The sequence below is a fragment of the Pseudophryne corroboree genome, chromosome 5 (assembly GCF_028390025.1).
Source record: "Pseudophryne corroboree isolate aPseCor3 chromosome 5, aPseCor3.hap2, whole genome shotgun sequence".
NCBI classification, from domain to species: Eukaryota; Metazoa; Chordata; class Amphibia; order Anura; family Myobatrachidae; genus Pseudophryne; species Pseudophryne corroboree.
The window spans coordinates 360,757,844-360,784,679 of record NC_086448.1 but is presented as its reverse complement, the minus strand read 5'-3'; the positions used below and the strand labels follow the sequence as shown (position 1 = coordinate 360,784,679).

The window sequence follows — 26,836 nt, the reverse complement described above, 5'->3', positions numbered from 1 at the left end:
ATCAAGATCTTTCCTGGTACACGCTCCAGCAACGGAAATCCTTGAAACCCCTTACGGACGAATTACGAAAGTGTCAGCTACGTTATCGTTGGGGTTTCCCTTTTGACCTCCAAGCTTGTTCCTCTGGAAAATGGTACACCCTGTCTTCCCACGCAGACCTCTCCTCGTTCTGCTCTTCACTGGGTCTACCTCCATTGGTCATTCCGGATTGAGAGTTCCCTCCCCCTGATGTTCCTCTCCCTAAACGGGCTCCTAGCTCACAGCCATGACACGAGGTTCGGGGCGCCAAGAAAAGAGCCCAGTCGACCGCTTATCCCTCCAAGACCGACTTGCTGTGAAGGACCCGTCTGTATGGCTTTGTTGTTCCTGTTTTCATACTGCTACCGCAGTGTTGGGGGGTATTTTTTCCTTTTCATAGACTTCTCACATATGCCTTGTGTTATATTCCTAGCTGTTAACGGATGTTTTTGCTAACTGGTTAAATTGTTTGCTTATGCCGGTGGGTGGGTGGTAGGGGTTGTGGATTTTCTGCTGCCCCTGTCACCCACCGGCTATTCCTCTTATTGCAGGATTTTTCCTTTCTTTTTGTGTCCATTCCAAACATGTTTTTTCACCATGGTTCCTGTTGCGGTTCACTCCCGTTCCCCCCCCATTAAACCCGCCTTTGACTATATGCCGGAAGGGAGGCTGATGGTGTTACGGTTCAGACTCTCTCCTGCGGGTCTTTTGCTGATGTTATTACATTGTTCTTGTATTTCTTTCTTCTTTGTCTCTTTTTCCATGCTTGCTCTTCCTTCTCCCCCTTTTCTTTCCCTCCACTTTCAGATTTATAGGAATTCGCTATCTATTTCAGTCCACCATGAGTACCCCGGGAAGAATAAAGTGCTGTCCCTCAACGCGCGTGGTCTCATCACGCCAGAGAAGAGATCTGGCCTTCTACGTCTACTGAGATCTGAGAGAGCGGATGTTGCATTAGTGCAGGAGACCCATTTTAAGGTTGGAATTTGTAACCCTTCTCTTACGAGTCGCTACTTCCCTACAGCATACTACTGTAACACCCCAGGTAGCAAATCCAAGGGAGTGGCTATTGTTTTCTCCAGGGATTTGCGTGTTTCTGACGTTTCCGTACACAGGGTGGTACCGGGTAGGCTCCTCCTCTTGACTTGTACAATCTTTGAGCAAATGTTCACTTTTGCAGTGATTTATGCCCAGAACCAGGCCCAATTGTCTTTCTTCAATTCCCATCTCCCGAGGTTAGACTCTCTATACACATTTCTGATAATAAATACACTAAATCTTGTTAGTTGGGTTGAGTGCACCTCAAATTGTACCTAGTTTCTCTGTCCTTTCCCCTCTCTATGGGGATTCGATTTTGTTCTCTATTCCAGGGTGTCACTGTTTTAGGTGGGGACTTCAACTGAACATTGGACCCCAGCACTGACACGTCATCCCAAACCTCTAGATTTGTTGCATCCAAATATCGCAGTGTCAAACGCCTACTCCACACACAACAGTTAGCCGACTCCTGGAGGACCCTTAACCCCTCAGGCCGTGACTACTACTTTTATTCGCACCCTCACGGGGTTTACTCCCATATTGACTACTTGTTCCTTAGCCATAGACACCTCCCACTTCTCATAGATGCCACTATAGGCTCTATCACCTGGTCGGACCACACCCCAGTGACTTTGACTTTAGACCTCCCTCACGGTCCCCATAAACAATGGACCTGTAGACTCAACGAGTCTCTTCTCTACGATGCGCTTTGTAAGGATGCCTTAGATAAGGCTCTAGATGATTATATTGCCACGAATGTTACAGATGATGTCTCCCACCTAACTGTGTGGGAAGCACATAAATGTGTACTCCGCGGCAAACTGATACAACTAGGCACATATAAAAAGAAACAAAGGCAATCCCTGATCTCAGGTCTTCTACTTAAGATCCACGCCCTCGAGACCTCTCACAAGGTATCATTGTCGGATGAGACCCTTGTGGAGTTGTCGGAAGCCAGCTCACAGATGAACAAACTCCTCTGATAATATAATCCATTCCATCCATAAATGTAAACGGAAATATTATCAATGGGGCAATAAACCTGGCCGAGTCCTGGCTCAAGCTTTACGTGCCCAACACTCGGCTTCGTTTATCAGTTCAGTGAAGGACGCCAGAGGAATCCCCAAATTCAAATCACCTGAGATTGGGACTTGCTTTGCACGATTTTATACCTTGCTATACAACCTAGAGAATGCCCCCTCAGATACAGACCCCCACCTTTCACTCCAAAAAATAAGGGAATATCTGAAGTTCATAGATTATCCCGCTCTCCAAGCTTGGCTTGCTAGAAACCCCTTTCACTGCCCAAGAGCTAGATCAGGCCATCTCCTCTATGCCGTCGGGAAAAAGCCCTGGCCCTGACGGATCCACTATCGCATACTACAAGGTGTTTAAGGATAAGTTGATCCCCCTACTCCTTCGAGCATTTAACTCAATTACATCTGGTTCTCATTTCTCCCGTGATTCTCTGGAGGCCCATGTTTCAGTGATACCGAAGCAGGGCAAAGACCCTTCGGTCTGCTCCAGCTGCAGACCCATTTCCCTCCGAAATCAGGTAGGTTTTGTTGTTGGCCAAGAGGCTAAAGACAACAAAACCAAAATCCTCAACCTCATCCATTTAGCATCCCACAGTTCTACCCCTACTATGCTACTTTCTACAGACGCCGAAAAGGCATTTGATAGGGTCAGTTGTAAATTTATGAAATCGATTTTGGAGCATATATAGGCTTAGGTCCCAATGCACTTACTTGGATACTAGCCCTCTATAACTCTCCAACGGCAAAGGTTCGCGTAAATGGCACCTTATCTGACCCATTCACCATAAGCAACGGCACTAGGCAAGGCTGCCCATTATCTCCATTGATCTTTGTGCTATGTATTGAGGCGCTGGCTAGAGCTATACGAGCTAATCACGACATCAGGGGCTTTACCGTAGGAGAGGGTGAGTATAAGTTAGCCCTATTTGCAGACGACCTCTTAGCCATAGTATCTCATCCCACTGACTCCTTACCACACCCAATGAAGGAACTTGACCTCTTTGGACAGCTTTCTAATTTCAAAATTAATTATTCTAAATCCAGCGCTCTTAATATTTCCACCCCTGCAGAATCCGTTACGGACCTTAAACGTTCTTTCCCTTTCTCATGGCAATCTTCTCACATAACTTATCTCGGTGTTAAGTTGTCCGCTAACGAGTCCCACTTGTTCCTGTTGAATTATTTACCTCTTTTACAAACGATTCGGAATGACTACTCTAGATGGAATATGAAATATCTATCTTGGTTTGGGAGGATAAATATAGTTAAGATGAATACCCTCCCTAAATTATTGTATGTAATGCAGGCCCTCCCAATCCGCATCCCAGAGTCCTGGTTCCGATCTATTTCACTTTTGATCCAGCAGTTTGTCTAGCAGAGGAGGAGACCTAGGCTTAAAACGTTCCCAATTAACTAAATCGATCAAGAATGGCGGCCTCCATCTTCCGGATATAAAATATTATTACCATGCCATTCTTTTGAGTAGAATTATAGACTGGACGAGAAACCGCGAACATAAACAATGAGTGGAGCTGGATGGCCTGTACGTACAGCAATTCCCGTAGATATTCCCCTGGCTCCCCTCCTCCCCTAAATTGCTCCTCCCCCATCCTACTATAACTCCCACGCTAGCCGCCTGGAAATCAGTACGGGAACTTCCTTATATCTCTTCCAAATTTGGCCCCTTGACCTCCTTTCTGGCCAACCTTGATTTTGCTCCGGGTGTTAACCCCGCCCACTTCTCACGTTTGGCTGTAACGGGACTGTTCAGGGTTGGTCAGATAGTATCACCGACTGGAGTCAAACAATTCTCAGACTTGAGGGCGAAGTGGGACATCCCCCAGCAGGACTTTTGGAAATTCCTACAAATACACTTCTTGGTGACTGGCTCTAGACTTCGGTGCGCCGCTAGAGAATTGACTATTTGAGAAACTCTGTGTTGCTGTCCTTGACCCGACCCACGCCATATCCACACTGTACAAAATTGTGTGCCATTACCAACCTTCGTCACTCCATCCTTTGCTGTGGCTTGGGAGAGGGACTTGGGCATTTCCTTGTCGCCTAGGGACTGGGAATTTTTTTTATTGAAAACCTAGACCAGGGAGACTCAATATAAAGTTGTGACAAGGTGGTACAGGCATCCCTCTCTCCTCCATGCTATGTATCCCTCCTCATCAGCCCACTGCTAGCGCTGCTCCTCCCCATCTGGCACCCTCCTACATATTTGGTGGACATGTCCCCCGATCCAACCCTTTTGGCGGGAGGTTATGCACATCTCTCAGGTTATTCTTAAGATCCACATCCCACAGGATCCAGCATTCTGGCTTAATAATCACTCCAATATTCCAGTGTCCCAACACAAACATTCCTTGCTGCGACATTTAAGTAACGCAGCGCGTGCTGTGATCCCGGCCATGTGGAGATCCCACCTCCCTCCCACGAGTCGTACATGGTTCACTAAACTAGATTAGTTCATGAGAATGGAAGACCTGTTCCTCTCCTCGATAGGCAAGTCTCGTGAATTTGATTCCACATGGTCCCCTTGGCTAGAATACAAAGCTTCCCAGGCCTACATAGCCACTCCCTTGGATAGTGGTTAGTATCCCTATTTCTGTTTCACATAGCTTGCTAAGTGGGTACTTCTCCTACTCTCCACCCCTTCCTTTTTTTTATCTTTTTCTTCCTTCCTACTGCTTCTAGCTCCTGTCCCTGATGCCTACCAGCTTTACTGTTCTGCTTTTCTTTTAGTCTTTAAGTTTCTTATGTTTGAAAACACCCTTTATTGCTGATGTGCATTGCAGCCCTTACACAGGCGTACCAAGATTTCTCTGCGATATTTCATCAGAGTATCTCTTGCTCCTCGGATGTTAAACTCTAACTGCCTACCCACTTGGTATATATTGCCTTTGATGGTTTCATTCTATTCTGCTGGTTTGCTATCTCTTCATCAGGCATTTGTACAATCAGATTTGTGTGTAGTAGCTTTACTTGTGTAGGTGTTTCTATATTTGTAATTGTATTTGTGTCTTTCTTTGTTCATGTCTTTTAAAATCCTTAATAAAAACGGATTATACAAAAAAAAAAAATCTGAAGGTGGAGCATTACCTTCCAATATAGAATTTAAAATGAAAAATAAATGAGAACTATGCGGAGCCAGAATTTAGTAATATTCAGCCCCAGAGTATTTACCCTTACTGAAGGACTTAATCAAAGAGCAACCAAAAAGGCCCTCCTCTGTAAGAGTTGGTATTCCTGCCTCCCTCAAAATAGTCATGATTAATGCAGGTTTATCAGGCGTGGCTACGCATAGAGATTGATAGTAATTAAGAAATTCCTGAGAAATATCCTCCGTGTCAGTGAATCTGGAAGGTGCTAGCTTTATTTCTAAAATAAGGGCGTAATCTGAGGTCTAATATCCCTTTTCCACTAGCTCTTAAAACACGGGTAAATGCGCGGGGGCGCGCATTTACCAGAGTTTTTTCCTAGTGGATACGCCCCCCCCCCCCTGCAAATTCCCGGATCAAGTGATCCGGTAATCCTACCCGGGTAGCTTGCCGAGTTGAACATATGTTCAACTCGGTATGCTGTGTAGTGTAAACGGCGTTCACAGTGAATGAAAGGGCAGCGCTGGGAGATCATGTGATCTGCCGTGTAAGCAGCAGCATCACCAACCCGGCAATATGCCGGTTTGGTGGAGCTAGTGTAGAAGGGGGCTGTAGTACGGGTCGCAGCTGTGTCAGGGTCCCGGCTTCGACCTGTGCTACAAGTGAAAAAGGGGTATAAATGAGTCTTGCAACTTTAATTCAGTTTTTTCCCCCCACTGGCTAAAAGGGTTTGGTATTTAGCTGGTGATTTCTCACAATAAAGTTTACTGAAGCCCTCACAGTCTTAGAATATTTTCTACAGTAGCCACAATTTTCTTCCACAAGCATAAGCTACTTCAGGATGTCAAATGTGCACTTGGCAACAGCTAGAAGCCAGTGAATTTGTCAGTGTGATAGTTTATGTCTAAACTTGTATTCTTGTGTTGGATAAGGAATCGTGGCAGTGATGCTGGGGTGTGTGAGAAAACATGAGAGTTTGGGCGTGGTGTGAGTCACTGCCCAGATAACATGTTGAAATATCTGAAGTTCATTGCTTAGAACCAAGATGACAGAAGGAACACTTTTATAATTGTCATGCAACCTCTGTAAGTAACTGGAAGGAGTGGCTAAGGCATACATTGTACATTTATTTGTTTAATTAATACTATAGTGTTAAATTCCCTAAATCCATGTCCACGTCACAGGTGTACTTTTAACACATACATATATAGCTATATATTTAGCACTGTGGTAAGGTTATGTAAAGGGTTGATCTATTTTAATTGGTTGGTAAATAAATTAATCTTCATTTATTTTTTGATAGAAATAGCACATTTTTCCAGCAATCTATTTTAGTAAGTATCCCGAAAAGACAATACAGACCTCTCAGTACACAAAGCAATTCTCTCAGTATGCATTTTACACATCGGATTTCCATTTTATGCTGAATTGAAATAAAGGCATCAACGTCACAGAAAACATCCAAAAATCCAATTTAATGAGGGAAGTGCAATATAACAGCTTATGCGTATTGTCATGACACTTTTGTATGAACTAAGAAACAGGACAGGTCGTTTCAGAGAAGTACATTTTCTTACTTTTCTTTTAAAAGATTGTACAGAAATCACTAAACATACATATTTACAAACAGTGGGAGCAAATAAAAATAAACCATTCATTACTGTTTGTTAATCCCAAATAAAAAATACAATTATGAAAATATAGGCTAACTTTTATTTTTATTTTTTTTAGATCGTACTGAACTTCATCATAGTATGTTTTTAAGGCTTCCAATGCAGATCTGATTAAAGCTCGTCGCGATCCCTATTCAGTATGGTGTACCTATATTCGCTTGGGGCTAATTTCTGGAAAGAGCTCTCTGGGGGACTGCTTGCCACATCTTGAGTTTGCTGTAGTAAGAGATAAGAGTGAGTGGCAGTCACATAACTATACAAATAAAATGCTTTAATCATCATTAGCAAGACACTATAAGACTGGAGTTTTTACTACATTTAAAATTAACAGAAGGTATAAATCCATAATAATACAGAAACATGGAATATAAATGTGTGCTCAATAAATAGGGACACAATTCCATTGGCTTTACATATAAATATTTAGTATTGGTCTACCATGTGCATATACCCAATTAACCTTTCCTCCAAAGTAAGACTCTTCTCTTGAGGTTACCCCTTCATTTCTTCAATTTATTTTCTCTCTCTTGTAAAACATACTATATACTGTATTAGCTTTGCAGGACAGATAGGGCATTACTTTTGGAAAAAGAGTTGAGGATACTGTATATCTACACATTTTGGGCATTATACAGGTGGGGGTGGGGATAAAGGCATATACTTTTTATGATCCTTTCTGTTATTCTGGGCCGGATTCAGAGGTGGATGCAATGCTCGTTGCTGCTGCATCCTGTACGATAGGGATCTGAAAAAACATGCAAATGCAGGTTTCTCCTGCAGGGTCCACAGTTTATCCACAGGATAACATTGGGATATTATTTATTTCTCTTACGTCCTAGTGGATACTGGGGATCTGTACTTTAGTACCATGGGGTATAGATCGGATCCACTGAAGCCTGGCACTTTAAAAACTTTTAGGGTGTGTATGCGTGTTCTGACTCCTCCCCTCTATGCCCCTCCTACCAGACTCAGTTTAGAAAAACATGCCCAAGGAGCCGGGTGCACTTCTCTGTAGCTCCAAAGAGTTTCCTTTATTTTTTATTTTATTTATTTTCAGGTAGTACTGGTTGGCAACCAGTCTACCTGCTTCGTGGGATTTAGAGGGGGGACAGAAACAACCTCCTGAGGGTTAATGGTTCATAATCCCAGCTGCCAGGACACGGAGCTCCTGAGGTGCTGTTTCACACAACACACTGTGTGCCAACGCCAGCAGCTAGCTGCCACCCTCTAACAGATGCTGAAGATCGGCAGGTGCGGTGAGTGTTAACACTGGGGCGGTTAGCGGGTCTCCGGTGCGGCTTTGGCGGCATGTCACGCAGCGGTCACGGGCCACGAGTTGCGGTGCCTGCCGCGGACTACACTGGCTCAGCAGGTTCATGCTCCACAGTGCTCACGGTCATTAGGTGTTGTGTGTACTATGTTACATCAGCTAGTATAAACATTGGTGGGACCGTGCGCCATTACAGGGGTGAGGCATCCCGGAGAGCGGGACAAGAGGCGGGAAGGCACCATTTCCTGCTGCTGCTGCGTTCCATAAACCAGAAAAGTCTCTAATATTTGCGTTCCAAACGAGGATTCACTCAGTTTATAATAGTGTCCACATTTAGTTAAAATACAGCGCGGTACCTCAAAATAAAAACATGATCAATAATAGGCACAGATTCTAGACGGTAACCAACAAAGTTAACGCTTCAATTCCATTAATATATAAAGGAGTGCAAACATAAAAAGTAATTACGTATGAGTGGTGTGAGGGCGACTACTTGTGTAGCGCCGATGTAGGGACCTTGTACACCATTATAGTGAAAGAAAAAGGCATAGCTGCTGTATCTTATTTTCTGAATTCAAGCACTTTAGGATCAGATTTGAAAAAATTAATTTTAGACAGCATCACATTTATTCTAACTAATAATTATTTTATATTTGAAGGCACCTTTTATCTACAACAGGCGGGCACTGCCATGGGCACCAGGTTCACCCCCAGCTATGCAAATTTATGGCGCACTGGTAGGAACAAGTAATATTCAGTGGTGGCCAGCTGGGTCGAACCTGGTGCTCTTGCAACATTTTATAGACATTTTTATATGGAGAGGAAGAACGCAAGACCTGGACCATTTTTGTGGTACATTGAATTTGAATGATATGTCCATCAAATTGACCTTTAATACGAGCCAAACTGATATAATCTTTTTGGACCTTAAAATCTATATAGATGTGGGAATCTTAAAAACTCGGACATTCAGGAAAACAACAGATTCAAATAGTTTTATAGATACATCTAGCCATCATTCCATTTGGCTGGAATCTATTCCCTTCAGTCAATACAGAAGGATTGAGCAAAACTGTATTGACAGTACAGTTTGCAATAGACAACAAAATGATCTATCGGAAAGACTTATAGCCAAAGGATACTCGACTGATTTATTAAATAAAACTAGAGAAAGAGTTAATACAATGGAAAGAGCTGACTTGTTAAAAGTCAAACCCCCAATGGTTGAAAAGAATAATGAGAATAAGTTCCAGTGGGCATTTATTAGCCAGTTTAATACTAAATATAAAGAAATAGGAGAAAATCTTCAAGTCCAACTGGAAATTGCTAAAACAAGACCATTTGCTGGGGAAGGTCATACCTGATAGGCCTAAATCTATTTCTAAAAGAGCACCGTCATTACAAAACCATCTAGTAAGGAGCAATGTTGAGACTAACCCCAGACAAAGTATTAGAACTAAGGGGTTCCACCATTGCGGTGATTGCTTAATGTGCAAAACCGTTAGATCTAAAGATAGAAAAATCAATAATCTATTAACGAAAGGTCAGTTGAAATAAAAGTTTATTTCTTGCCATTCGAGAAATGTTACATATGTTATTGAATGTTCGTGTGGTTACTTCTATGATGGTAAAACCACAAGGAGTTTAAAAGTGAGAGCAGCGGAACATATTTATAACATCTGAAAAGGATTACCTACCCACAGGGGTAGATATAACATGTGCAGAGAGTTAGATTTGGGTAGGGTGTATTCAAACTGAAATCTAAATTGCAGTGTAAAAATAAAGCAGCCAGTATTTACCCTGCACAGAAACAAAATAACCCACTCAAATCTAACTCTCTCTGCAAATGTTATATCTGCCCCTGCCGCCCCTGCAGTGCACATGGTTATGCCCAACTGCTAAAAAGTTTCCTGCTGCGATCAACTTGGAATTACCCCCTGTATGCGCTTTGATCTACTCTGTTTGTAAGTGTGAAGTATTCTTTAATCTATGAATTTTAAAAAGATAAATTTGCACTATAGTATATTCCCTTGTGTACCCCTTTATGAGCTAAATTAGCTCTTCTATATATGAAGGGGCACAGTTTGTTACAAATCCGATCAAAAGGAATTATTGAAATACCATCTGCTATCTGTGAATGGGAGATACTTGAAAACAGTATTTTTCCTTTTTTATTCATTACTTATACCCCTTTTCCACTAGCTCAAAAAACAAGGGTAAATGCACGGGGGCGCGCATTTACCAGTGTTTTTTGCTAGTGGAAAAGGTTCCCCCCCCCCCCCCCCCCCCCCCCCCGCAAAAACCAGAATCAAGTGACCCGTGAATCCTACCAGGGTAGCTACCTGGGTAGGACACGGGAATGATCCGGGTAGGATTGTAGTGTAAACGGAGGAAGCCGTGTCGATGCAAAACGGCTCCCGTTTACACTGTATTGAAGGGCGTGCTGGGAGATCATGTGATCTCCCAGGGCCGCCCCTGCCGCGCAACTAACCCGGCAATATGCCGTGTTGGTGAGCACAGGGTAGAAGGGGGCTCTAGCACGGGTCACAGCCGTGTCAGGCTCCTGGCTGCGACCCGTGCTAGCTAGTGGAAAAGGGGTATGCGTGGTGAAATTGGTTGGTGAAGTGGGCTATCTGTAGAGCACTTGTAATATATCTTTGATAGTGCTATCTGTTATTTTAGTGCAGTGGGGATGCACTATTAGATTTAGGTTATAGCTGTACCATTGATTTAACTGCGCAAATCATCTCCTAATAAACTATTGTTTAACTTGTCAACCCCTTCTTCAGAAGAGTCCCTCATGTGTGAACAATGCTCCTCATCTCCACAGGGACAGTTCACAGGCACCTGACTGGCTAGATACATTTAAAAGCATGATTCAGAATGTGAATTCAGAATTAGCTGCAGCAAAAAAAGGAGAGACAGGTGTTAAAACAGTCTATGGATTGTATGGCCAAAGCAGCAGATACCAGAAAGGCTTCTCAGCCGTCTGTTGGTTTCACAAACACTCACTGCCACAGGTGCTCCTGTCTGATTCTGATCAGCCTGATGTGGATAAGGACAGCACTCTGTCCCCCGGGGTGGAGGGCCTTATTTATGCTGTAAGAGGTTCTTCACATACCAGATCAGGAAGCAGAACCAGATGAGGAGCTGTACTTTAATGTTAAACCCAAGACCTCAGCCACGTTTCCTGTCTAAGGTATTAAACTCCCTGGCCAGGGAGGCATGGGTAAACCCTGACAAGAAATGTAAAACTCCTCAGGTTTTTATCTACTTTTCCCCTCCCAGCTGAGGACAGGAAGGTATGGGAAAAACCCTAGTCATTTGATACGTTCTTGTCCAGATTAAGAAATTGGTACTGCTGGTGCCAGGGGCTATATCCCTTAAAGACTCCGCTGACCGTAAAATTGAGACCACTCTAAAGGCAATATATGTAGCAGCGGGCGTAGCACAGTGCCCCACAATAGTTTGTGGGTGAATTTCCACGGCAGTAGTCAAGTGGTCCGATATTATTAATGGATTAGACACACTGACCCAGGATGAGGTCATTACTCTGCTGTAACACATACAGGATGCTAATTTTATGAGCGAGGCTATACAGGAATTGTGTAAGATAAATGACCGCACTACTGCTATGGCAGTTTCGGCATGCAGAGCTCTGTGGTTACGTCAATGGTCAGCGGACGCCGATTCCAAAAAGGGTGTCGAAAATCTTCCCTTTACAGGTGATGCCTTGTTTGGGGACGAATTAAATAAATGGATCTCCCAGTCAACGGTGGATAAGTCTACCTATCTGCCGTCGGCGGCGCCTGCTAGACGCTCTTACACAGGACCCTCCTTGCAGTCCTTTCGTGCGGCAAGGTTCAGAGGCAGGGGCCGGGGATTCTCCACTACTCAGAGGATTTCGTGGTAAGTCCCGTAAACCTGCAACTGTTGCATCCCTGAACTAGACCACCGGATCCCCTGCCGCTAAGCCTTCCGCGTAACGGTTGGCCCCAGCAGCAAGGCGATTTCAGATAGGTGCTCGCCTTCAACACTTCGCCCATGTGTGGGCGAAGTCTTGCCGGGATCCTTGGGTGAAGGACCTCATTTCCCAGGGATACCGGCTGGTATTTCAAGCACTTCCTCATCACAGATTTTTCAAATCGTACTGTACGTCAACTCAAGGTCTGAGGAAGTTATCTGGGAGAAACAGGATTGTTTCCCATATTGCAGCTCTGTAAACCGTATTCTGTCATGGTGCTAGCTGGTTAACTAGCATGCCTCAAAATTCATTACTGTAGTTGTCTATTATTCCCCATAAACCCTTTCCCTTAACCCTAGCCTCCTAACATTCTTACTGTGGTGTGAATACTTTAACCATTCAGGTGTGTGTAATGACACTGGGCATTCTGAATGGCCTTTATGTGGGCGTGCATAAAGAACCGAAAGGAACTACAGAGAAAGTAAAGAGCAACCATCTAAGCTTGCTGTTATCAAAACTGTGTCTGGTGCATTTGCCTATGCTGGGGAACAGAAAGAAAATAATTTCCTTATGTTACAGTCCCTTTTATAAAGGACCCTGACATGGCTACCAAACGCCCTAGTGATGTCACTAAGGACTACCCACCATAATATGGAAGGAACTAAAGACGCTTTCATATTATACAAACAACGTTAAGCTTTGATTGTGATTTGGCTCTTGACTGCTTTGACATGTTCATATTGCATAGTTCCTGGGTATGCCTACGGGCCTGTCAGACGTTCAGGAGTACAAGGCTTTCTTATCTCCATTACCTTTCCAACATCAAGAGATGTTGCTTCACCATCACATGACAAGTCCAATAATCAAGCTACATGAAAGGCATAGGGTTTCCATTTGTTAACAGTCAATCCTGACATTGTTTACCATAAGTCTCGTGCTAGAATATATATATATAAAAAGAAAGAAAAAATACCTGTCCTGGAGCGACATCAGTTGGGTCAGGTCCATGGTGGAATTCTCTATGCAATTTTCCAGAGTGTAAATCTAAAACAAATTGCCTTAGTTTGCCGGGAATTCTGGAGGGGGGGGGGACAAAAAAAAAAAAAAAAAATGAGTATATATATTTTTTTTTAACTGTTCATTAAAGTCATCATTACCTTTCTATGGCAGGATGTTGCTTCATCTGAAATCATTGCTTTATTTTTTCCACTTATTTCTGCCATATCATTTATCTAAGTGAATTGGTTTAAACATGCAGGCTACCAAAGCATTCTGGTGTTTCCGGCAGTGTAGAATCTGAGACAAGTGAGACGATCCTTCTCTTACTATGCTGCAGGACTGTAACAGGTGCAGCATGATGATACTGTATGGTGATGAGAAAGTAAGGATGGGTGGTGGCTACAGACTAGCAGGTAAGTCATAAGAGAAGGGTACTGATGTAGTTGCGGAGGACGGGCCTTAGGTACTGTAGATCATAAGTAGGGGAATAGTGGTAAGAAATGGGGCGTGTGTGTGTGAGCAGAGGACTTCTGCTTACACACCTACCTCATTAAAAGGAACACCACATTTTAATTTCACTGCACCTGTGCACAAGCATAGTCTCCCAACCCTGTGCCTTTTCGGGCATATTTGTTAAGTGCCACGTCTACAATGATGTCATACACCACCCCCAGTTATATCACAGTGCTAAAATACATTTCTTTACATTTTTCATTCTTGCATTCACAGGGTTTTTTTTTTTATTATTATTGCTCTGTACATTCCATGCATTAACTTACTATCCATGGGCCCAGTGTATGTGGTTTTTTTTTTTTAATCACAAAGCAATGCTTACTGAAGATACAATTACTAAAACATTAGGAGCTTCACAAATTCAAAAAAATAAATCACAACCTAATAAATTTTATTTTAAAGAAATAATGATCATTGAATGAAACTATTAGTAACGCCAAGCTGTGCAGGGTTATTATAACAGGGCAGGACAATCATTTGCTACACAATGGGGTATATGCAATAGCGGGCGAATCGCGTCATTTAATCCGCCCCTGTATAATTCGCCCGCTATCGCCAGCCGCAGCCCTGTCGCCGGGACCCTGAATTCACCATATTCAATGTATAACTGATTCGACCCACCCCCAGGCGGATTACGGCCAATCGGCGAGTAGTGGGAGTACTGAATTCGCCTTCCCGCCGAAAGCAGCCCTTTATTAGGGCTTGTTTGCTGCGTGCTCTGCAGCCATTTTGTGAACCTGCAGAGAGGTGTGAGGAGGTGCAGAGCTAGCAATTTGGTTGTTTGCTGTGGATATCGTTTGGACACCCCAGCAGGCTTTATTCCAGGACAGTCAGGAGGATTCCTGTTACCCGGAGGAGAGCCATTTTAGGAGCTTTTACTACATTTGTAGGTAAGTACCACATGTGTGTCTGGTGTTGCATGTATGTGTTTGTGTAGTGGGGGTTGCCATGAGGTGTACATGGGGTGTTTGTGTATGTGTGCAGGTATGTGTATAGCCCCTTGCTTGTGTTGCTGCATTTTTTGGGGGAGACTTGTGTTTTGGGGTAGTTTTTCACGTTTTTTTTTTATTCTTAAATTGACTTTTTTGGGTCTTCTATTAGCATTGGTGTACCTCCTGAGTGTGTTGGGATGCTTTCTGGCCATTTTGGGGTGATTTGGAGCAAGTTTAGTCGACAGCCTGGTCGACCTGTGCTGTAGACTGTTTGGCAAACATGTGGTTTTCCCGCCTAATTTTGCTGTGGTGTTCCTCCTGAGTGTGCTGGGATGCTTTCTGGCCATTTTGGGGTGATTTGGAGCAAGTTTAGTCGACAGCCTGGTCGACCTGTGCTGTAGACTGTTTGGCAAACATGTGTTTTCCCGCCTAATTTTGCTGTGGTGTTCCTCCTGAGTGTGCTGGGATGCTTTCTGGCCATTTTGGGGTGATTTGGAGCAAGTTTAGTCGACAGCCTGGTCGACCTGTGCTGTAGACTGTTTGGCAAACATGTGTTTTCCCGCCTAATTTTGCTGTGGTGTACCTCCTGAGTGTGTTGGGATGCTTTCTGGCCATTTTGGGGTGATTTGGAGCAAGTTTAGTCGACAGCCTGGTCGACCTGTGCTGTCGGCAGTTTGGCAAACATGTGTTTTCCCGCCTAATTTTGCTGTGGTGTTCCTCCTGAGTGTGCTGGGATGCTTTCTGGCCATTTTGGGGTGATTTGGAGCAAGTTTAGTCGACAGCCTGGTCGACCTGTGCTGTAGACTGTTTGGCAAACATGTGTTTTCCCGCCTAATTTTGCTGTGGTGTTCCTCCTGAGTGTGCTGGGATGCTTTCTGGCCATTTTGGGGTGATTTGGAGCAAGTTTAGTCGACAGCCTGGTCGACCTGTGCTGTAGACTGTTTGGCAAACGTGTTTTCCCGCCTAATTTTGCTGTGGTGTACCTCCTGAGTGTGTTGGGATGCTTTCTGGCCATTTTGGGGTGATTTGGAGCAAGTTTAGTCGACAGCCTGGTCGACCTGTGCTGTAGACTGTTTGGCAAACATGTGTTTTCCCGCCTAATTTTGCTGTGGTGTTCCTCCTGAGTGTGCTGGGATGCTTTCTGGCCATTTTGGGGTGATTTGGAGCAAGTTTAGTCGACAGCCTGGTCGACCTGTGCTGTAGACTGTTTGGCAAACATGTGTTTTCCCGCCTAATTTTGCTGTGGTGTTCCTCCTGAGTGTGCTGGGATGCTTTCTGGCCATTTTGGGGTGATTTGGAGCAAGTTTAGTCGACAGCCTGGTCGACCTGTGCTGTAGACTGTTTGGCAAACATGTGTTTTCCCGCCTAATTTTGCTGTGGTGTACCTCCTGAGTGTGTTGGGATGCTTTCTGGCCATTTTGGGGTGATTTGGAGCAAGTTTAGTCGACAGCCTGGTCGACCTGTGTTGTCGGCAGTTTGGCAAACGTGTTTTCCCGCCTAATTTTGCTGTGGTGTACCTCCTGAGTGTGTTGGGATGCTTTCTGGCCATTTTGGGGTGATTTGGAGCAAGTTTAGTCGACAGTGTGGGTCAGCCATTTTGTGTGGGTCAGCCATTTATACATGTATGTATGTATGTATGTATGTATGTATGTATGTATGTATGTATGTTTATTTTATTTTTATTTTATAACAGAGATGTCAAAGGACAAGCAGACCCGATCCGCCCCTTCCCCCACCCCCTCGGATCTATCCCTTCATAGCAACGAGGAGTGGGAGCCAACCCAGGAGGCGGATACGACCGCCCAGGCATGTAGTGACCAGCCGCGGTCAAGGGCCCATGAGAAGTCCAAGAAAAAGCCTAGTAGAAAGGTACTAACCACACCTGCAGACACAAATAGCATCAAACTTTCTTTACTGTAGTTTGCGCAATGCCATGCACACCTACTGGAATATGTGCGCAATGCCAGGGATACTGACACTCACAGGTACATACCGATCTTATTATTATTTTTTTTTATTTTTTTTAATCCCTAAAGGCAAGAAGCCAGCCAGAGGAGCAGTCGGAGGAGGAAGCCTCTGGTGAAGATGCAGGACAGAAAAAGGTGCGTGGACCCAGATACACTGAGGCGGAAAACTGTACCCTAGTGGATTGCGTCGACAGGTCCTACGACGTTTTGTATGGACCAAGGGCACAGACAACAGCAGCTAGGACAAAGCGAAGCATCTGGGAATCCATTGCGAGTCAAGTCACTGCAATATCTGGAAACCGCCGGAGCACCAGAAATTGCTTGAAGCGGTACAGTGATTGCCGCAGACAGACCAAGAAGAAGATGGGGATTCAGCGCCGACATGAGACAGCTACGGGAGGTGGCCCGGCTCTCAACCTGAAGTGGCTACCCTGGGAGGATGTTATTAGAAGGCGCATGAACCCTGCCATGGTCGAAGGAGTTCGCGGAGGTGTGGACTCTAGCCGTCCTGCTGGCTTTCCCGAGGAGGAAGAACCGCCCAGAAGACGGAAGAAGGCGGGAGATAAGCCGTCCAAAAGGAGATCTGATGGTAAGAATACATTCACATGAGCTGTACTTCCCTTTAAAATGTTTGTATGTGCTAAATGTGTTTTTTTTTTAATTTTTTTTTCAGACAGGCCTGCCTAGAGGACATCACCTGCGCACAGGACATCGCCAGCGCACGGACCGTCACCTGTGCAGCAGGCATCGGCAGCAGCGCGCGGACCATCAACTGCGCCGCAAGCATCGCGAGCACACAGATCGTCACCTGTGCGCCACAGTTCGTCATCGCGCAGTTTGTCACCTGTGCACCAGACGACGTCGGCGCACAGACTCTCACCTGTGCGCCAGACACCGTCGGCGACCACACCACAAGATGGGCGCCAAACTACAGCTCCTGCGCGCAGGCCATCACCAGATCGTCGTCTCTCCAGGAGCTCTGGGACTGTGACTGAAGAGCCTCCAGACACAACCCTTGTGGACCCATCACCCGATCTGTTTGAGTCTACAGGGTTAACAGACGAAACTTTTCTTGGGTTTGAGGACAGCCGTGCAGACGTATCCAGCCAGACCCTTGAAAAGTCTTCCGAAACGAGGACAAGTGGAGCTCCTGGAGCAGCGGCATCACAGGATGGAGGTTTGTATTTATTTTGTGTGTGTGGGAGGGTGGAGGGGGGGGGGGTCAGCAGTTGTGTAAAGTTTATTAACTTTCCCAAAAAAATTATTTTGCAAACAGTGGTGCCACGAACCAGCAGCGGACTAGCTTCGGGGATTGGTTCCTACTTCAGGCCGGATCTCCTACAGGAGTCGTCAGAGGATGACGAGGTGGAAGTGCAGGAGGCTCCAGTTACTACATCCCTGCGTGAGTAAATTGAATTGTGAGCCTTCAAAAAAATGTATGATGAATGTGTATAATATTGTCTAATTTTCTTTTCAGCTGCCCAAATCCAAGTTGTGGCAGACATCCAGGAAGGGCAGAATCCCTCAACTGTTCAGAGGGTTCACACCCTGGCATCAGAGATTGGGACACGCCAGGATACATACACAAATGTCGTGGGAAGCAGACTGGACAACATTGAGAGGACAATGGAGAAAATGGCAAACAGTCTGCTTGAACTGCAAAAGACTCTTTCCGACAGCACGGCCACAATACTACAGGTCAGAATGCAAGATCATAGGGAGAGTATGACCGTACTTAACATTCTGGCCGAATCCATGACCCGGCTCGTGGACAACACTGCATGTCTGGCAGCAAGCAATAAAAACATGTCGGAGAGTCATCGACACTCCTCATCCAGCCAACAGGTCATCGCAACCACACTGCAGATGATCTATGATAAGCTCCCAGGAACAGCTAATCAACACGCTGGTGATCCACCATATCCGCCGTCGCAAGCCACAAGGACGCCTCGTACCCTTCCTCAAGTCCCATCCCAGTACAGACAGTCACAGATGTACCAGGGATATACAGGGATGTACCCCACCCCCCAGATGCCTCCACCACCGGCCACACAATCTTCAGCAGCATGGGCACAGAGGACCAGTCAACATACTTCCCAGCCTCCCAGGACATCCACGCCCTATCAGGGGGAAGAAGAGGATCCGGACAGACTTCCACCATAAACCCGGTCGTATTGTTTTATTTATTTACAAATGTTTTTCGTGTATCCCTTTCTTCCCCTCCCATTAGTTTGTTTTTTTTCTTACTATTGTTTTCTGTGTTGGGCTTCCCCACCCGTGACCGGGTACTACCAAGGAGCTTTGTGTAGGCATACATGCGCGGGCATGTATGCGGGCGCGTGTGGTAACGGATGAAAGCTCCTTGTGGCTACGTGTATGATGGGCCAAAGAGCTATTCTGATACCACTTTTTTCTTCCAAAAATCCTTTTTGTAATGGTGTACAGTAGGCTTTAATTGTGTGAATTTACTATTCACTAGTCTGTGTTTTTGTCTTCTTCATAGGATTGGTGGGGAAAAATGAAGTGGACGGCATAAGTTTGTGTTGTGCGTACCAAGGTGAGTAGAACCATGTTTCATTCAAGAAAATTTGAACCGCATGCCTCTGTAGAACCACACAGTCCAGCAATGGGTCATGCTGGGCTGTGTTGTTCCACAAATGTTAGCGTGTCAAAGTGCTGACCACTGACGCCACTCTTTCACTTTGAACCGCATGCCTCTGTAGAACCACACAGTCCAGCAATGGGTCATGCTGGGCTGTGTTGTTCCACAAATGTTAGCGTGTCAAAGTGCTGACCACTGACGCCACTCTTTCACTTTGAACCGCATGCCTCTGTAGAACCACACAGTCCAGCAATGGGTCATGCTGGGCTGTGTTGTTCCACCAATTTTTAGTGAAAATAAATGAACATGAGTTTAGTGTGTCTTTACTTTAATATACTTTTTTTTCTTTTCCCCACAGATATCTATATACACAAGAAAAGAATGTAAAGAAGAACAAACTACTTTTTTGTTTTAATTAACTTTCAAACTTTATTAAAAATTTTTCTTCAATAAACTTTTAAAAATAGAAGTTTCCTGTGGTTTTTATTAAAATTTGTAATGCATTTGAATTGTACGTAAGTAGATTGCCCAGGGAACATCAAGGGAACCGTCTCTTCACATCCACACCACTTAGGAAGGATACACCGGAAGACCTGTGGAAGAGAACAGTATGAGCTTCCAGATATGGGTGATAGTGTCACCCTGGGGCTGGAAAAAGAGGTACATACAACAGTCCACACAACACAAGCGGGTTGCAGCGGCCCAAATGCAACCCTCCTGCACTTGCATCACTACACATCCAAACATTCCCTAGCATTGCTGTTTCAGGGAATGTTTGGATGTGCAGTCTTGCAAATGCCGGAGGGCTGCACTTTGGACATGCCGGGGTGATTTTGGACAAGGGAGTTTTGGGCAATACATCTCACCTGAGGGGGGGTTGTCTGCTACATGGCGGAGGGTCAGGTCCACATCACCAGTAGGGTCACCCATGGAACATCAGGTGAAATGTCGTGTCTCCTCACATCCACGCCACTTGGGAAGATACATCGCAGGACCTGTGGAAGAGAAAAGTTTGAGCATCCAGATATGGGTGATAGTGTCACCCTGGGGCTGGAAAAAGAGGTACATACAACAGTCCACACAACACAAGCGGGTTGCAGCGGCCCAAATGCAACCCTCCTGCACTTGCATCACTACACATCCAAACATTCCCTAGCATTGCTGTTTCAGGGAATGCTTGGATGTGCAGTCTTGCAAATGCCGGAGGGCTGCACTTTGGACATGCCGGGGTGATTTTGGACAAGGGAGTTTTGGGCAATACATCTCACCTGAGGGGGGGTTTGTCTGCTACATGGCGGAGGGTCAGGTCCACATCACCAGTAGGTTCACCCATGGTAGAGTTGGATAAAAGGATCAAATATTTGCGGGAACCCAACAACAGGATAAAACGGGGTAACGAACTGTACAAACATGGCCTGGGGATATACATCAACAGGATGTAAAACTCTGAAATACATAAATGAAGAGGTTTTTTTAAAAATATTCCAATGTCAGTTTACACGATAATACAAATGTCAGTATACTCACAGGCAACTGCAAAATAATTTTGGATCAATGTCCGCCGGGAATCCTCTCCTTCGTCCATACCCACCGGTAGAGCAGAAGACCGGTTCCCGCGTCGGAAAGCACTGCGACGAAGAGTCACCGGCAAACGGTTTGCGACACATATGTTGTGTAAAATACAACATGCATTTACCATGCCGCAAACCTTCGACGGTGAGTACAAAAGAGCACCGCCGGAAGTGTCTAAACATCGAAACCGGCTTTTAAGTACACCGAAGGCACGCTCAATTACTCCCCTCGATGCAATGTGTGTCTCTTGGTAACGTTTTTCTGCTCTACCAACAGGATTAGACAATGGGGTCAACAGCCACGGTTTGTTTGGATAACCCGCATCGCCTATAGAAAATATAAAAAAAATGTTAGGTACTTGTAAAAAATAATAAAAAAAAATAATAATAAAATAATAAAAAAATAAAAAAATGAAAATACATACCTAACAGCCAGCCACCAGGCATGTTTCCAGTTTCAAACTTGTCAAACAGCGATGACTGGCTTAGGATGAAGGAGTCGTGAGATGATCCAGGAAATCCCACAAAAATGTTCAAAAATCTCATGTTTACATCACAGACCGCCTGCACGTTCAGGGAATGGAACTGTTTTCAGTTCCGAAAACATTCCTCTGAATTCCGTGGCGGTCTGATCTGCACGTGGGTACAGTCAATCGCGCCCAGCACATTGGGAAATTTGTATTTGTTGAAAAAGCCTAATTTGATCTCACGACATTCGCTGTCCGTCTCTGGAAATGTGATGTACTGGATCGTCAATTTGCGGAAAGCCCTAATGACCTGGGTTATACAGCGCGACAGTGTCGACTGTGAAAAACCGCATGTTTGAGACAGTGTAGGCTGGAATGTGCCGGACGCCAAAAAATGTAACGTCCCCAGCAGTTTCTGAAAACCGCTGATTGCACGATTTGTCCGTGCCCGAGGTTCCAAGTCGGCCTCCAACAGAGCGTACAGCGAATATATGTCGCGAGTCGATAAGCGATAATTTTGTATCACCTCGAACTCGCTGAGATCCTCCAGTTCACGCCTAGTGCGATACTGGCGTGGACGTGGAAATGAAACCCGCAATACTGGCTCACCCAATGCAGACATTTGCTGACCTGGATCCTGATGTTCATCAGCACTTTCTTCCTCCATCATGCTTGCAGCCAGCATGAACATCACAATCTGGTCAGAAAAAGGCTCCATCATTGTAGTCAGTACAAAAATAGGAATGTGTTTTAAAACGCAGGAATTTTCCTAAAAAAACGATTCCACAGAGCTGACTGTAAAATGGCTCCTTCTCCCTGTAGTCTCAAACCTGGGAGTGAGGAGATAGGAGGGGCTTTGCAGAAGTGTATCCTGGGAAAAACTGTGGAATCATGGGTAAATTTCCCTCAGGAGATTGAAGAAAAAAATATTCCTTTGAAAAATCAATTAAATAATACTTGTGAAGCAAAAAAAGACAAACCAAGTAGATAATCCTTTCAAATATAAATAGATATGCTACTAGCAATCCTCAAATATCCAAAAAAAACATGTACTAAAATTTTTTTTTTAGATCCCGCCAGTCAACTGAGGCGGACTAAAATAGGCGAATTTGCGGTCGAAAAGCACTGCAGGCGAATTTCCAAACTTGAATTGAATATGCTTTGGGCGAATTGCAGCATCTATACCATTGCAGAAAAGTCGAATGCGAAAAAAGTCGAATTGCCAAAAGTCGAATTTTGAATGTCCGTTTTTTTGCGATAAAGTACTGTACTGCATAGGCGAATTGTTTTTTTGAGGCGAATTCGTTCCGGAATTCGACTTTTTCTGGAATTCGACCGCAATTGCATATACCTAAATGATTTACGCAAAATGGCACACTGGTCTTGGCACGTGTAAGTTGCTAAAGGTAAATATAAGGGCTATGCCTCTAGGTTGTGGTAATATCAATCGTAATTACAAAAATGGAATATGATGGAAAATAATTAGGCGTAAGAGTTCAACAGAAAGCCAAGTAGCAGCAAGTAAGTCAGTAAGTCCTGCAAGGCATAAAGAGGGGAATAAAGGCACAAGAAGCAAACATACCAGCACCATTTCATAAGTCAATAGTTAGACCTCATTATGAATACAGATTAGTTTTATAAAGGCAAGAAGGTTCAAATGTGGACAACATCATGAGTAAAGAGAATGGAAGGGATTAATTCTTAAAGAGAAGGGAAAAAAGCAATGCTTGTTTATTTTTTAAAATTATACAACTGTGGATTTAATAGATTGTCTCTGTGAGGTTACATTTACAAATGTCCCAAGTAAGGTTTTGCTTTGCTTTTTTCTGGATCACCACCATTAGAATTTATGGAAGGTAGACTTAATGGACCAATTTATTTTTCAACCTAATGAACTATAACCTTATGTATGTACAGATTTTAGCCTCCCTCATCTTTGCAGTTTCTCCGCCTAAACGGAGGTTTAATCGCACGTAAGCGATAGCTTAGGTTGTTGAGTTTATGCACGGACAGGGGCGTTGAGGCACGACTACATACTCCGTATGCAATACACAACACCACTGGGTGGCTAATACGCCACTAATCCAGTACTTTAGAGCGAATAGCGGCGGATTGATCTACAAGCACTGGCAAATGGTCAGTGACGACTGTAATGTTACTGTATACGAACGTGTTGAAACACTTGTCCATTGCCGTGTTACTGTATGTGAGCGTCCAAGTCCCGTAGGCAAAACATATAAAAAAAACAGTGTATACAGAGGCAACTAATGTGTTAAAGCAATACTGTAGTTCACCGACGTTGACAAATTAATAAATAAAAAGTGTATACTGTCGCAACTAATGTGTTAAAGCAATACTGTAGTTCATGGACGATATATGTATATGTATTGTACAGTAAGAGCGTCCAAGTCCCGTAACGGCATACACAAAAACCAATGGGAAGGGATCACTGCTTACAGTACATTTACACATGAGCATGCGTATCTATCATGCGGCGTCGTGTCAGAGTGGTGAAGTGTGCCGCTTCTCATGCTTAGAGTCCGGGGTTCAATTCCCAAAGTGTTTCCATGTTTATTTTTTCCGGACGCTTTATTAATTTTTTTGTTTTAACCTATAGTAATATACCTTCACATTCCATAGAAGTCTGCACACAGGTTTTACATATATCAGGACAAAGCGGCAGGAGTGTCTCATTACGCTATCTAAAACAGCGGCAATGAGGTCCCGTAGACGAATCAATAAATATAAATAGTCTATACAGATGCAACTAACTGTTCGAGCAAAACTGTAGTTCATTGCAGTTAGAGAATCTGTGCTGTACTGTATGAGAAGGAATCACTGCTAACATTTACACAAGAGCTCGTGTCTCTATCAAAGCGACTGCACTTATCAGCACTTCAAATACATACTGTACAGTACTGTGTTGTCAATTTATTGTAACCTGACCTCCCTCCCTGTCTGTGAAATGAGCAGGCTCACAGGGGAAGGAGAAGGGGATGGGGGGAGGTGGTGGCTAAATACAGTGTTCTGCAGAAATTATTCAGTCTCTGTTCTGCAGAAATTATTAATTCACCGGCAAAAAATGAACAAATAAATAAATCAATTAAAACAGTGTATACAGACGCAAGCAAAAGTGTAAAACAAAGGTTCTTATGACGTTAGGGTTTTGTGAGTTTATAAATCCCGTAGAATGAGCGATTAATATAAATCGTGTATACAGACGCAAATCATGTTAGAGCCACAGCTATAGAACGTGTTACAAACTATGGTCCATTGACATTAGGCATATGCTGTATTGTACAGTATGAGTGTCCAAGTCCCGTAACGGCATACACAGAAACCAATGGGAAGTAATCATTGCTTACAGTACATTTACACATGAGCGCGTGTATCTATCATGAAACGTCGTGTCCGAGTTGCAAGCTCCATAGCTGTGGGCTTCCATGAGGCGCAGGGTCACTTATCCCTATCGCCCCTGTGTATTTTACTATGGTATTGAGAAGCTCCTTCAGCATTGCCCTGATACTTGCAAAACCTATGCCATCGCTCGCTCCATAGCTGAGGGCTTCCATTAGGCAGGGGGGTCACGGGCGGCAGCCATTTTGTCAGTTTGCTATGCGGTCAAGTCCGGTGTATCGCACGGTGCATAGAGCGCTCTTATCCCTATCGCCCATGTATTTTAACTAGGGTATTGAGATGCTCATTCGGCATTGCCCTGTTACTTGCAAAACCTATGCCGTCGCTCGCTCCACAGCTGTGGGCTTCCGTGAGACGCTCAGTTACGAGCGGCATCCATTTTGTAAAACCACCGTGCAACTGAGTCTGGCCTGCTACAGTACTGTACAGCATGCATAGAGCTCGCTTATCTTCATAAGATAAGCTGTCTACTAGCGTAATGAGATGCTCCTGCATCTTTGTCCCGATTTATGTAAAACCTGTGTGCACACTTCTATTGAATGTGAAGGTATATTACTATAGATTAAAAAAAAAAAAAATGAATAAAGTGTCAGGAAAAAATAAACATGCATTTGCACTTTGGGGATCAAACCTGGGACTCTAAGCATGGGAAGCGGCACACTTCACCACTCGGACACGTTGCCGCATGACAGATACATAAGCCGATGTGTAAATGTAAGCTGGTCTCTTCCCATTGGTTTAGATTATGCAGTAATGGCTACGGGATTTGGACGCTCACATATCCCTAACATCAATGGACCATACCTGCAACACGTTCGTTTGCGTCTGTATACACTACTAATTTTATTTGTTGTTTTATTTGCGGGACTTGGACACTCGCATATCCCTATCATCAATGCACTATACTGTAGCTTTATCACATTTGTTTGCATCTGTATATACTGTACTAAATACAGTACTATATACTGTAGCATAGTGTAGCGTAATGAGACACTCCAGTAAAATAGCTATTGCGCTGTAGTTCAGTATTGTATTTTAATGGTGACCACACACATGCGCAATGGTGATTTTAAAAAGCGATATCTGGTGGATGATCGCAGGTATTACACTCAAAGGTAACGCCAAACGCTCTGTGCACCTCCCTACGACTAGGCAAGCGTCCTTGCGCCCAGGCACGCTGCGTATCCGTGATTGCAACTAACACCTCAGCCAGCAAATATAATGGGAGGGTCCATCTGTACTATCAGGTCATTAAGTGAACATGTCTCAGATAGATTAGATAAATAAAAGATAATACAGCAGTTGCATATATGGTTTTAAAAATAATTAAGCTTGAGAAAGGTAGGTGGTGATAATTAAACAAAAAATCCCATATTAAAAACAAAAAATTAGATTTCTTTCATTTTGTAGTCAACAAAGGTAGCTAAAAAATGGGTAAACAGGCATAACACTTAAATATAATGAATACTTTTCAACAAATGTATTAATTGTTTTTATCTTTATTATTTTGCCTCCTCATTAGGCATTCATATTCAGTCTCACCATGGACATTATATTAGACTAATACAACTTTGTACCAGCAACAGCTGGTCAGAGAATCATTTGTTATGATAATGCAGTGTGATCCAAACACTGATATACTGTACAGCCAGTCACTATAGAAAGCTAATCAGATACGGCTTAGAATTACTGTACCAGTTGTTCACATGCAGCAACATGGGAAAAATTAGGAGTAAATTATTGCAAGTGTGGCCACTTAATATCTGGCAAAATCACGTCTAAGATGAAATGAGATTGTTTTAGAATATAAATGTGACAAGAGTAAAGAAAATAAAAATACTTACGATAAATCTTTAAAATCTGAAAAGACATACATGTGCCTAAAGCTATCAATCGCTATCACAGGGCAGTCTCCGGGACTTTTCTGAATGTGCAAGAGAGGATGCCTAAACTTGTCACAGTCCGCATGCAAGAAATTTATTGTTCCTGTATAAAGCAAACATAAAAGAAGATTGGCATAATAGCTTTTTCTGCTCAATAAAAGAAATAATGAATTGCACAGCAATTAACTTACATTTCTGCAAGTCTATTTTATTTTAAATTAATTGATTTTAAAATCAAAGAAAGGATGGTTTGCTGAAGGACAGTGTATTGCATTTCATAGCAGGCCAATCTTCCTATGAAGCAGTATGTACAGTAATATGGCACACTGTTCATTTATTTTTGTTTGTATACGTCTACAGGTTTACAGTGTCTTGTGAGAG

General features: G+C 43.8%; 2 protein-coding genes and 1 long non-coding RNA gene across 3 annotated transcripts in view; 1 reads left to right on the top strand and 2 right to left on the bottom strand.

The window, feature by feature from the left end:
• Positions 1-6,652: 6,652 nt before the first annotated feature.
• Positions 6,653-26,836, bottom strand: part of ERP44 (endoplasmic reticulum protein 44) — a 152,990-nt gene continuing 132,806 nt past the window's right edge. Inside the window, exons 10-12 of the mRNA XM_063922655.1 lie at positions 26,417-26,558; positions 13,078-13,180; positions 6,653-7,086 (exon numbers count right to left, since the gene is read on the bottom strand). Coding sequence (XP_063778725.1) covers positions 6,982-7,086; positions 13,078-13,180; positions 26,417-26,558 — 350 coding nt within the window. The 3' untranslated portion in view covers positions 6,653-6,981. The remainder of the gene's footprint in view (positions 7,087-13,077; positions 13,181-26,416; positions 26,559-26,836) is intronic.
• LOC134928710 (myb-related transcription factor, partner of profilin-like) lies at positions 14,394-17,124 on the top strand. Its single transcript, XM_063924724.1, has 3 exons — positions 14,394-14,506; positions 16,242-16,417; positions 16,585-17,124. Exons 2-3 carry the CDS (start codon positions 16,244-16,246, stop codon positions 17,122-17,124), a joined length of 714 nt encoding a protein of 237 aa, XP_063780794.1. The 5' UTR covers positions 14,394-14,506; positions 16,242-16,243.
• On the bottom strand, positions 20,375-22,084 carry LOC134929055 (uncharacterized). The gene is made up of 3 exons (XR_010178241.1): positions 21,114-22,084; positions 20,645-21,016; positions 20,375-20,563 (listed from the first exon to the last, which is right to left on the bottom strand). It is a non-coding gene; the product is annotated as an uncharacterized LOC134929055 (long non-coding RNA).

Excerpts from the sequence above, each read along its gene's own strand:
- LOC134928710 (XM_063924724.1), top strand. The coding sequence starts at position 16,244 with ATGTCAAAGGACAAGCAGACCCGATCCGCCCCTTCCCCCACCCCCTCG. Across the intron at positions 16,418-16,584 it reads AGAAAAAGCCTAGTAGAAAG|GCAAGAAGCCAGCCAGAGGA; the intron begins GTACTAACCACA and ends TAATCCCTAAAG.